Source organism: Chiloscyllium plagiosum, unplaced genomic scaffold (genome assembly GCF_037043375.1).
Source record: "Chiloscyllium plagiosum isolate Xiang-an unplaced genomic scaffold, Cpla_swu_hap1 HiC_scaffold_2, whole genome shotgun sequence".
Classification (NCBI taxonomy): Eukaryota; Metazoa; Chordata; class Chondrichthyes; order Orectolobiformes; family Hemiscylliidae; genus Chiloscyllium; species Chiloscyllium plagiosum.
Window position 1 is genome coordinate 92,613,584 of NW_028270140.1, and position 13,200 is coordinate 92,626,783.

The following is a 13,200-nucleotide window of genomic DNA, read 5'->3' on the forward strand; positions in this document are numbered from 1 at the left end:
GGCAATGTTATGTTCTCCTTGAATTTTTTCAAATGGGGGTCATAAAAGTTGAGGAGCTGATTTGTTCAGAAGTGATTACTTTGAACAATGGCAGGGAGTGGCCAGTTCTACCAATTCAGGTTTTCTTCTAGTTTGGTTTATTTCAGCAAGCAGTCAGAAAACTGCTAGGGACCTAGAGAAGCAGCATCAGTGAAAAGAGGTTCCAAGCTTCAACAGAGGTCTTGCCTGGACTTTCTCTCTGAAATCTCTCCTGCATGTAAGATCCTGTGTTTGAATTTACCTTTTGCCAAGGGGTGTGTTTATGGGATGTTGCAGGGATTGGAACAGCTTCATTAAGTTGTCAGTCAGTTGAGTTATCAAGTTATTTATTCTAAATTCGGTTTGCTTTTGTTCGTGTTTCATTGTACTGTCTAAATAAATTCTCTTTTGTTTAAGGCTGAGTGGTTTGACAAGCTGCATTACTTCTTGAATATCCACTCTACATATGCCTTGACAAAAAAATAGAAGTTAGGGTCTGGGTTACCTTCTTAAAAGGTTTTGAGGGGGTCTGGCCCCCGATTTCAGTTTTTTTAAAATTCATTCACAGGATGTGGCGACCACGGCCCGGCCAGTATTTATTGCCCAGCAGACAGTTGACAGGCAACCACATTGCTGTGCATCTGGAGTCACATGAAGGCAGATTTCCTTCCACAAAGGACATCAGTGAACCAAATAAGTTGTTCTGACAATCAGCAACAGTTTCATGATCAACATTGGACTCTTAATCCCAGACTTTTTATTGAATTCAAATACCACCATCTGCCATAGCAAGATTTCAACCTCGGTCCCTGGAATATTACCTGGCTCTGTGGATTAATAATATAGTGGTAAGGCCATTGATATCCCATTAAAGCACCACTCTTCATTCCACTGAAACTCTCTCATTAACCCTAGTCAGTGTCAATCATTCCACATCAGTTCAAACCTCTGGACTCAATGCCTTCTTTCTCTTGTATCTCATTATGACATTTCTGTAGTTGGCTGAGAAAGAACCTTCCTAAGCTGCTGGCATTCCGTTGACTGCCAGAAACCAGGCATCTGCTCAGCCCAGGCAAGAGAGGACCCTGTGATGTTGGCAACCAGGGAAGTCATCCCAATACACAGGGAGGCATGGAAACGGCAGACAGATATGTGGGAGGCAATGATGTTTTTTGTTCAGAGGCTGCAGGATTGCAGCTAAACTATGGGGATGTAGCTACCTGGTGTATGCAATCTTCTGGCTGCTTCTGTGGACATGTTAGCAAACCTATACTTCATCGCCTTTGCCATTGGTCCTCAGGACTGAAGACGTGGGAACAGGGAGTCTGATGACAATTTCAAGATGCCCTTCCTTTCAAGGGGATAGGGTAGTGAGAAGAGGCACATAGCTAAAGGAGGAACCACACACAGACCCATTAAAAAAATTCCTCTCTGGACACTTGAGTGATGGACAGACCCTCCACGTTTACTATGCATGTCCTGTGCCAGCCCTTGGAAGTTTTCACTTGCACTCTGCAGCATATCGGGGCCACCTGGATGCAAATGCCCTTGGGGTCGCCCAGAACCAATGGACTCTGCTGCCAAGCAGGATCTCTCCACCCCCACTGTGGAATCTGGGACAATACCAAAATATAATGAAAGGGAAATAAATTAAAAAAACAATTTTGAGGGCACCTTAGTCAAACTTTTGGTGACAATGGACTGTATATGTACTATCACACAGAGAAAATGTGATTGACTTTGCACTACACCAATTTGCTTGAAGATATGTGTAGCCCTGATTGTAACTGTGGCTGCGTGATGTCAAACTTTATACCCATACAGGATGTACCATGGATTAATGTCTTTGTTGACAGCCTAATGCAACAAGTAGAAGCAAGATGAAAAAGTCACATATAGGGCAATGAGATCTGCTGGAACCATTGCCCCACGTTGTCCAACGTCCCTATTCTGTCCTTAGCCTCTGTGTTCAAATGTGTTAATGTGAAGGTCGCATGGAAGTGTACAGTACTGTGATTAAGATTGTCAAGTAGTAGGAGGCTGCAAATCTGTGTCCTATATGCATGGTGCAATGTCACATTTTGTTGCCCTCCAAAGGGCTTCACATCAGTCGATCTTGTTGCCCCCTTCAGCACAGTTCAAGACATTTATGCCACCCACTCTGAGTGTGGTTGCTGCTATTTTTTTCACCACTATACTGTAAATTTTCAGTTCAATGAAAGGTGACTCAAAATGCTTTTCAGGTAGTGGTTTCCAGCTTCGATTTCCGTGAGGCCCCAAACATCCAGATCACCATCCTAATAGCCCTTCCCAAAAACATCTTAGGCTTCGCACCTCCCCAGGTCTCCATCTAACTCATCTACATGAGCCTACACTAATCAACACTCCCAGTCCCTAGCATACGAGGTGATTATTGCCAGGTGTGCTTATAGATTGCCAACCTTGAAGCTAGGGAGCTGTTGACCTCTGATAAACACAAGCCCTGCTCTGATCCATAACCTCTTGTTTACTCCAGCCTAAATTAGATTCCTGAGTCTGTTTGTTTTAGCAGCAGCCCACCTTTTCCTCCCTACCCCTTTTGCCCTTTGTTTCTCTGAACAGACCCAATGGACTGATCTTAGCCTATCACCTTGAGTGACTTAGTTAGACAGCCAGGGATGAGAAGTGCCCTTATTGAAGCTTGTACACATATGTCTGGCTATGTAAGCCCTAACCCCCAGAATGACCATTATGGAACCACAGGCTTGACCGTGCCCCATTCATTAGACTGCAGAAGCCAGAGCCCAATCCCTAACAGAGATGCCTGACTGTTGTCAATCGCCAGGATTGGTATCAGAGAATGTCCTTGATTACTGTGCTGGAGCACCCTAACTGATGGATGCCTCTATGGACTTCAGTGAGGACTACTCCACTAAGAGTGGGAGACATGGGCAGTTTGCACATGCTTGCTATCTAGGTTGCAGTTGAAGTGTGAGTTGACACGGGGCATGCTGACACGAGGCGCAGAAGCACAAGATGGCTGGTGAGCCATAAACTGGTCACTTAGCACACAAGATGGCCGCTGAGCCATTACATGGAAAATACAGCAAAGCATACACAGATACTGCCTGAGGCTAACAGGATATCAGCGCAATAGACACAGATGATTATTTTAAGGCGAGTGGGGGAGAGAATACACATCAGTAACATCTACTACTCGCCGAAGTGTCCGAGTCCAGCCACCCTCTTAGATAGAAATGTTAACTACCTGAGACTGCTTGGATACAAGTGTTAATACTTCAGATCTGCAGTAATGGAAAACGATCTGCCTTCTCAAGAAGGACGATCACAACCACTGAAACTGACAATGATTTTGTGATGTTTTCTGTAAACAAAGCATGCTGTACAAATGATACTTGAGCTATTGTACCACAAAATGTATAAAATATCATGACATGTGCTCCGAGAGTGAGAGAAGGCTCGCAGCTGACAGTTGTGCTAACAAACGTCTCTCTCTCTCTCCCCCCGGTGCTCTGGTTTCTTTATACAATAAACTCTGTCGTTGAATCCCGATTCTGACTCAGAGACTGGTGATTTTCCCCACAAATCAGTGTAAGGCATTGGCACATGGTGCAAGGTGAAACTGATGTAGCTCACTGCCATACAAAATGCACACCCCCTTGACTGAGGACTACTAACCAGCAGGGCAAGCTGCCTGGTTGTACGACTATGCTATTTGGGATGAAATGGCAAGGCAAGACAGGGATGTTGAGTGTATGCAGGTAGGTGTTAGGTGTATGACAGCTAAAGCAGCATGGAACAGTCTTGTTTAATTTGTGAGCTCAGTACTTGTTTACGTGTACAAAGTGTCTTTGCAGCAGCCTTTTAATGCAGATCGGTGATTCCTAAACATGTTGTCAGTGGTTTGGAGAGGTGCTATGTGGGGTTGGCAAATATCAGATGCTGATATCCATGGATGAGAGGTGTATGCACTGGGTGTCGATGCACTGTGCCCTGAGGGGTCGTTGCATGTTGAGCAACATGGAGGCTCTTTGTAGCTAGCTGCATGCTGAACTCAGCAGGTACTTGTTCTGACTTGCACATTGCAAATTCTTGGCATTTAGTTTGCTCACAGAAGATGCTAGGGTGGGAAGCTGCATATTAGTGAAGTGAGATGTGCAGTTAGTAAAGTTATTAACATGCAGATATTGCCCTTAATAGGCAACTTGCTGCTCCCTAGTGTGAGCCTGGCCTTGCTGGATGTCTTGAGTGCTTCTGCCAAATTTCTTACGATTGCCCATGTTGTTCAGACCCCTGTAAGATTCTGTTCTATGTAACTAAATAGTGTTGTAACTTATCATTCTTGTTCAACTTCAAGTCTGATGTTTTTCACTCAGACCCTGACAGCACAGCATTGTTGTTTTATTTTTACAATGCAATTATATTAAATATGGGCTGTATTTTGTACTGATCATGGAACAGCACGAGCACTTTGTTTGACCTGCACCAGTGATACTAACAGAATTCAACTTCCTACCAGCTCAGAGCACCACAAGGCCTGATTTCTGAATCTCGCCTGTTCCCGGAGGCATGGGGGTTTCAGATTAAACTCACCACAGTCATCAAGCTCTCAAATGGGAGTGCAGCCAATGGTCAACAAGGATTATGTTGACTTTCAATTTTTCACTTCATTGGTTTGGGGACAGAATTAGAATATGTTTAAACTAGCAGTTTCTGTGATAATTGCAAACATGAAAGTCTGGAGTGGAGCAGCTGATATAGAACTATGACAAAAATATGACAGAATAATGGTGCAGTTAACCATTGAGTAGTTAATCGACACAGAGAATGTAGACACTAGGTTGACTTATTAGTCTTTGCTGTGCTCACGGATTACAGATGGGCAGTAAGATGGTGCTACAATTGACTCGCTGGTTAACAAGGGCTGTCATTCCTGATGGCCCTCTACTGAGGAAGAACCAGCAGAAAATTGCCTCAGGAGCTATTTGTAGTAAACTTAACAGATTTATCTTTGCATTAAACACAGCAAACAGACTTCTTTAAACCTCGCTGATCTGACTGGATCAGACCTTTTCGTAACTGTATTTGTTGTTGAATGGTCTCATTCATTGTTTAAGTATACTTAAAGGAACAAATAAATGTGAATAATAAAACAAATAAATTATAACACACCTGGAATAGGTCTTTAGAAATTGTAGTGGATCTGTCCCAGACTGCACTAATTTGGGCTTCCACTGGCTGCCCTGAACCAGTCAGCACTCTTACTTTGTGAGAATTTACTTGCACTGTTACAACAGAAATGCGGTCCTGGTCTGTTGGGTTATAAAGGACAAGGAACCTGAAACATGAACATTTCCATTCCTTAAGATATTGCCATGATTTTTCAAATGCTGTTATGTTAACAAAATGCACAAATTATTGTTTGATCTAGTATACAGACACCAAAAACATTTAGTTTGATTAAAAACAACTCAAAGCGCATATACATGTCAAAAGCTGAAATCTTACCCAAATTCCTTTTGAAAAATTTTAGACTTCTATCAGTAGAAACTGAAAAATGCAAACATCTTCCTCATGTATCAAGTGTTAACCTAGCTCAAAGGAAAATTTTCATCCTTTTCAGACAATTTATAGGTAATGACATTATTTCTTTGATCTCTGTGGCCTAACATCAGCTGGCAGAACTTTCACATCTGAGTTAGAAGATTGCGCATTCAAGTCACACTATTCCATACACAACAGCACAAAAATCTAGGCTGACAGTCCCAGCACAGTGTCAAAAATAGGCGTTGTTTGAATTAAATGTTAAACTGATATTCTATTTACCGTATCAGATGCACATAAAAGATCCAAATGTACTATTTCAAAGATGCTCTGTGCCTGGCCAATGTCTTAGTCTCAATTAACTTTAAGTGAGAAACAAACAAACAATGTGGTTGTTACTAAATTGACATCTGTGCAAATTGCAAGTCTTTCGTTTATCTTTCTGCCATGTTAGAAATAGCCACAATTGAACAATAGTATAAAAGTTAATGGAACTACAATGTTCAATGTAACCACTTACAATACATTTTGAGAACCTGAAAGATTCAGCTGTGAAGGTTAGAGGAATCATCTTGATGCTTATACTTTGGTGAGATGATGCAGAGATGTCAGCATATTCCAGAGGAGAAGGAAAAAACAAAGAGGGATCTAAGGCAGAAATTCCTTTATTCAAGAGCCAGTTTGTGAAATTGCGTAAAAAGAGAGCCATCATACAAGATCCTGTCTCATCTGTCCAAAAACGTGCCAATGTGTTCCGTTACATGAAGACAGATGGCAGAAATGTACGACCCAGAGTGGACAATATCCTCAAATCAAGGGACTGCCAACCAAGACAAGGAGCAGTGCAAAGCAGGGAGGATGCAGTCACACTGGGCCAGACGGAATACTGTGAACAGTTTTGATCCACTTATCAAAGGAAAAATATGCTGGCATTGGAGGCAATTTAGGAAGGAATCACTAAGTCCAGTCAAAGATTGTCAGAGGAGCTATAATCTCATTAATAGTAAAGCAGACTTGATGGGCCAAATAGTCTGCTTCTGCTCCTACATTTTATGTGAATAAGCTGTCTGACATTTCTGTTCTTTTTTTTCTTTTCTCCCCCACGCTACTGCCTAACTACGGCACTGCTTAATTTTTCCCCAGCACCCATGTTGTGTGTGCACTGTGAGACACAGTGAAAGACACAAGGTGCACGAATTTTTATTCAGTTTCTACCACCAAGAAGAAAAAAAACATCAAACATCTAAGTGGTCAGTGACAAGCAGTGCCCTTCACATCAAAGGGCAATGCTGCGTGATCAAACAGTGATGGGGAGGGCAGGGATTAAATCAAAATAGAATTGGACGGGGAAATAATGCACTCCACTCCCTGCTGCACCCATCTCTCCCTGAACAACTCTAGGGTATTGGTGGACACCACGTGCTCCTTCTCCAGAGACACCCAGGTTCTAACGTAACCGCAGAAGAGGGGCAGACAGTCGGCCCTAACAACCCCCTTCACAGGCCGCTGCCTGGACCTGTTTATGGCCAGTTTGGCCAGGTCCAGGAGCAGACCCACGAGGAGATCCTCAGACCTGCCCTTCCCTCTCCGTACCGGGTGCCTGAAGATCAGGAGCGTGGGACTGAAGAGCAACCAAAAACAGAGGAGGTGATTTTTGAGGAAATCAAAAAGGGAGTGCAAGCACCCACACCCAATATATACATGGTTCATGGACTCCACAGCACTACAGAACAAACAGTTGGGCTGGGAGTCCGTGAACCATCGCAATCTGCGGTTGCAGGGGACCGCTGCGTGCAGCATCCTCCACCCCAGGTCCCCAAGAGAAAGGGGGGAGTACTCCCACATCGAGAGCACACCCACCACCTGGTGGCAAATGGATACGCCAAGACGTGTTCGGTCAGTGGATGAGGGAGAAGAGGTGGACGGTGTGCAGCAGCAGTCGATACAGGGCTCACTGTTTTATGTCCTTAAAAGGGTCAAAACTGAAATTCCGGAGGCGGCTTAGGTTGTGGGGCACAGGTTCCGGGGGAAGTACGGACCTTGGGACCAATGTAAAATTCCGTCCGGGCAGGGGTAAGCGCGAACAACATTTCTGTTCTTATCTGTCAGCCAGGGCTCCCGATTGGTCCAGATTAACAGCCCCAATCAGGGAACACACTCTTTGATGTCCACCTGCCTGACCTCGTTACAATCATTACATCACTCTCCCTCTGAGTTTGAGGACATATGCTGGTTCTTTTTCTTGGAGAGCCACCTGATGCATTTTAGCATCAATCAGGTTCCTCCGACTCGGTGTCCAATATAGGCAGCGTGTAACACACAGGAGCTCACCTCTTGTGCTAGGAGTGCCTCAGGAAGATTAGATTAGATTCCCTACAGTGTGGAAATAGGCCCTTCGGCCCAACAAGTCCACACCAACCCTCCAAAGAGTAACCCCCCCCCCACCCCCGACTAATGCACATAACAACTATGGACAATTTAGTATGGCCAATTCACCTAACCTGCACATCTTTGGAATGTGGGAGGAAACCGGAGCACCCGAGGAAACCCATGAAGACATGGGGAGAATGTGCAAACTCCACACAGTCGGTCGCCCCAGGCTGGAATCGAACCTGGGACCCTGGCGCAGTGAGACAGCAGTGCTAACCACTGAGCCACCATGCCACCCCTAAATTTCAGTAGACTTTCAATTTCTTCTTTGGAGGGCAAAGGTGTCGAGGTGGCTACATCCATCATGTCCATTTCTAATTCAGAGGACTCATCAATGCTTGGTGGACTGTGTTAACCCATGGGTTCTAGCAGTCTTTCTGATTGTTCAAAAGGGCTGGGCACATTTTGCTCCCAAACTGTTTGCAAATTTGTGGCTTTCATCTGGTCCACCTGCTTGTTTCAGACTGTCGTACTTACCCAAACTTTATATATCACTGGTCCTTACCTTGCCTCAAACATGACTCTTACCCATCCAGGACCACTTCTGGGATTCTTACATTAACTTTGTCCCCATATCAAATTCTCTGTCTCACTTGGCAAAGTCTAATGTCTGGCATTGGCGTCCCTGAAGCCCTGGACTGGGAAGATCAGACTTAACTTGCTGCAAAGTCTTATACCCATTAACAACTCTGCCAGTTCTATCCCTGTAGGTGTATGTAGAGTGGCCCTACAATCAAATAAGAACCACGACAGTTGCGCATCCAGTAAGGCTGTAGGCTGTTTCTTCTAGCCAGCTTTCAAAGTATAGACTGCTCTTTTTACCATCCCATTGGATGATGAGTGGGTATGGAGCTGTCTTTATTTGTCAAATCCCATTCGACCTAAGGTAATACTCAAATTTCCTACTGGCAAATGATGGCCATCTGTGAACAACACTTCCAGGACTCCACGTATTGAAAAAGAATACATGTAGTTCTCTAAATTTGATGAACGGACTCTATGCACGTCCAATCATTCTGAGTGAACGGCTACAATGACTAAGAACATTGAGCCCATGAAAGGACCTATACTCGATGTGTAATCGAGTCCAAGGTTTACCTGGCTATTCCTATGGGTGTGGGGGAGCTGTTGGCAGTAATTTTTGTCCATATTGGCACGCTAGGCACTGGTTAGTCACCAGCCATAACATCTCGCCAAAATCCTTTGGAAAACCCTGGATGGTCCTAGGGGATTTCAGCAAGTATTTGGTGTCAATTCTTGCTTGGGACAATTACGCTTCCTCTCTATAACAATATGCTGTCCTCTACTGTGGGCTGATGCCAACGGTCCAAAAAAGTTTCAATATCAGTTGTGACAACCCTTTGGTTTCCCCCCATCACCACCAGTTGTTTCAATTTAGACATGATTGGATTATTCTGCGCCCACAGTCTGATTTTGTCAGCTGTGACTGCGAGTGTGTCCAGAAAATAGAGTACCATTACAGAGTCCTCCAATGATGGTACCACCGATGGTATATCAGCTAATGGAAGGCAGCTCAAAGCATCAGTATTCGTTACTCTGCCTCCCGGATAGTGTTCTAATCTATAATTGTAAGCACTTAGTATTAGAGGTCACTACTGAATAGAGTTTGAAGCTATGGGAGGCACTGCCTTGTCCTCTTTAAGCAAACCAAGTACGAGACTTGTGGTCTGTTATTAGTATAAATCTTCATTCGTAAAGGTACTGGTGAAGCCAACCTAATTCCAAATATGACCACCAATTCTTCTTCCTCTATCTGGGAGTATTTACGCTCTTCATTAGGCCAAGTCCTGGATGCATGCACAATTGTGCATTCCTCTCCATTGGGCCATCTGTGAGCTAATACCATCCCGATGTCATACAGGAAGTTACCATGTCGGTACCAGATCTTCCCTGGGAACATAGTGTGCCATCATCTAGAACATAGAACATTACAGCGCAGTACAGGCCCTTCGGCCCTCAATTTTGCGCCGACCTGCAAAACCAGTCTGAAGCTCATCTAACCTACACTATTCCATTATCATCCATATGTTTATCCAATGACCATTTAAATGCCCTTAAAGTTGGCAAATCTACTACTGTTGCAGGCAGAGCATTTCATGCCCTTACTACTCTGAATAAAGAACCTACCTCTGACATCTGTCCTATATCTATCATCCCTCAATTTAAAGCTATGTCCCCTCGTGCTAGCCATCACCATGTAAAGAAAAAGGCTCTCATATCTACCCTGTCTAAACCTCTGATCATTTAAATAGCTCTACTGAGTCACCTTCTTCTCAACCTTCTTCTCCCTAAGCTCAGTAAGCTTAGAGGAAGATAGCGGTTTATTTACTTCATTGAAAGCTAGGGTTTGTCTATGAGACTATTTCCAAAGCTGACCCTTTTTTAGGGGTTAATACAAGGGTGCCAAGATGAAGGCCAAGTTATGAATGTTTCTTGAGTAATTTACCAGTCTAAGAAATTACCTAAGCTCCTGGAGAGACATGGGAACTGGAAACACCTTTGACTGTCTTCTTCTAATGGGTGTAATCCAGTTTTATTGACACTGTAGCCCAAACAGGTCTCTTGAGGGGCCTGGAACACACATTTTTCCCTTCTTAGGTATATACCTGCCTTGAAAACGTGCCTTAGGTCTACGTCCAAGTTCTCGAAGTGTTCCTTATTATTTTTCCTTGTTATTAGGATGTAATCTAGATAAATGGCGACCTGAGGTAGACCTTGCAAAATGTTCTCCATCTGCTGCAAAAAGCAGCTAATCGTTTGTTTAAAATCCCCACAAAGACTAACGGAGCCATCAGGCTTCACAATTGGTATGACTGGTGTTGCCCATTCTGCAAACTGGACTGCTTTGCTGAATCCTTTGTTTTCCATCCTCTTGATTTCTGCTTCTACTTGGGCTCTTAAGGCAAATGCCACTGGATGGGCCTTGCAGAATCATGGAATTACTTCAAAGTTAGCATACAAGGTGGCCGTGGCTCCTCTAATAATCCCTAGACCTTCCAGGAAGACTTCCAAGTATTTCATTAGGACTTCACTCAGGCCGCCATTCTCTATCTGAAAAATGTTGACCTAATCGAGGTGAATCTCTTGCAATCAATTTCCCCCATCTAGCTTGAGCCCAAGCCCACAGTCAGTGGTAACTGAACCAGCTGCTTTTCTGAACAGACTCAGACCCAAGTTATACCCTTAATCTGTAAAGATTCCCTGATACAGGTTCTCAGCTTAGCCAAGGTCTTGTGCAAAATTAAGTACTGGACTCCAGTAAAAACTGGTCCTATTACAGATATAGTTGTGTCGATATTGATCTCCATTAGAACTGGATGACCCTTTAACCAGATGTTTAGTTGATTAGTTCTGATTTGGATATTGCTAAGCAATTTAACTTCCAATCATATGTAGGTGGACTTTCCAGGGTATTAACTCCCCTGCATACTGCCCTATGAATTATCTTGCTCAATTTAGTTGTAGTAGGATTCTTTAGCACTTTCCAGTCCGCATACTAGCAACAACTACAATGACTTGCCAGCCAGGATCATGAGGACAATTTAACCTTGTAGTCAAGGCTGGCCTTGTTTTGGGGTTTGGGCTGACCCAAGGTCCCTCTGATCAGGATATGTCCTGAGTGAGACTATGCAATTGCCTAGAGTCAAGCAGTGTTCCCCAAGCTCAGTCAGACTGGTGAGGGTGTCCACTTCTATCAGAATACCCTGCAAGTCATATTCTCCAATTGTAGCGTCTGTTTGAAGTCTTGTTGGGCTTCAGCTAGAAGGTACTTTTGCACAGTTCCATCATTAATCCCACATAACAAACAGTCTTAAAGCATCTCATTAAGGGTTAAATCAAAATCACATTCTTCTGCCAGTCGTCTTTACCTAGTTAAAAAAAATCCCAATACATATATCCCCAGTTCTTGAATTGTTGAGTAAAAGCGATAGCATCTCAGAACTGGAAGCGGCTTATGGTCATGGTGTTCTTTAAATATATCTGTCTTGAAAGGTTTTAATATCTAGTGCCTAGGGAAAGTTAGGCTCCCAATAACAGAAAACGCTGTGGCTCCACAGGCTGTCAGGAAAATTACTCGTTGCTTCTCATTTGCCACAATGTTGTTTGCTGAAAAAAAAATGCATTCTTTCAGCATACTGGGCCTAGTCCTCAATAGCAGTGTTCAACGAGGCAAGCTTCCCAAACAAAAGCATGATGTATAAAATGCTTATCCCAACTCAAAGGTGGCTGTTGCGAGCAAGTTTCTTCAGGACGGTGCTTTTCTCTCATTGCCACTGAAATAATTCCACAGGGTACAGTATCCTGTCACCAAGTCATCCTTTTTGACACATGCACAGTCTTTAACATTAGCACTGCCTCTTCAGAGTCAGCTCGCAGAGTACCAGAATCTCTGACACTCCTGGGCTTACTGACACTTACTGTCAGCCTGGGCTCTGTGCTTGGACCAAATTAACAGCCCCAATCAAGGACCACATATTCTTTGCTGTCCAGCTGGCTGACCTTGTTACAATCACTATACTCTTTAATGATGAAAAATATAAATTCATTCTCATCAGTCATATACTTTACAGTGGACAATCCTTAAAAGTAATAACATAAATCTGGAATAAATTGCCCATTCAACCTTGGAAAAAATGAGAGGAACAAAAGGGTAAAGATTACATTGCACTCTAGTTCACTAGGTGCTTGGATAGCTTTGTTAATGTAATCAGTATCGCAAAAGGCTTCAGGATATGAAAGTATCTGAATGCTAGGCAATGCTGACACAAGAATTTTGTGGCAATCACGGAATAGTGTGAGATGATGTCCTGAACATACAAGTCTACACACATGCAAACATACAGAGAACAAGAGTAGGCCACTAGGCCATTCAAGCCTGCACTGCCATTCAATAAGATCATGGCTGATCAGATTCTAACCTCAACTCTACATCCCTGCATATTCCCAATAATCAAGAATCTATCTACTTTTTATTTAAAAGGATTTTAGAATTCTGTATCCCCTGTTTTGTAAGCAAGGGAGGTTCCAAGACTCAACCCTTTGAGAGAAAAATAGTTTCCTCATCTCTGTTTTAATTGGGCACCTCTTTATATTTAAAATTAGATCCTTAGTTCTACATTTCCTCAGAAGAAACATGATTTCAACATCCACCTGGTCACGTCTCCTCAGCATCACATTTTTCAATTA

The 13,200-nt window shown here is 43.4% G+C and overlaps 1 protein-coding gene across 1 annotated transcript in view; it reads right to left on the reverse strand.

The window, feature by feature from the left end:
* Nucleotides 1-13,200, reverse strand: part of man2a1 (mannosidase, alpha, class 2A, member 1) — a 246,509-nt gene that overhangs the window by 85,113 nt on the left and 148,196 nt on the right. Inside the window, exon 13 of the mRNA XM_043710422.2 lies at nt 5,191-5,356. Within this exon, the coding sequence (XP_043566357.2) occupies nt 5,191-5,356 (166 nt within the window). The remainder of the gene's footprint in view (nt 1-5,190; nt 5,357-13,200) is intronic.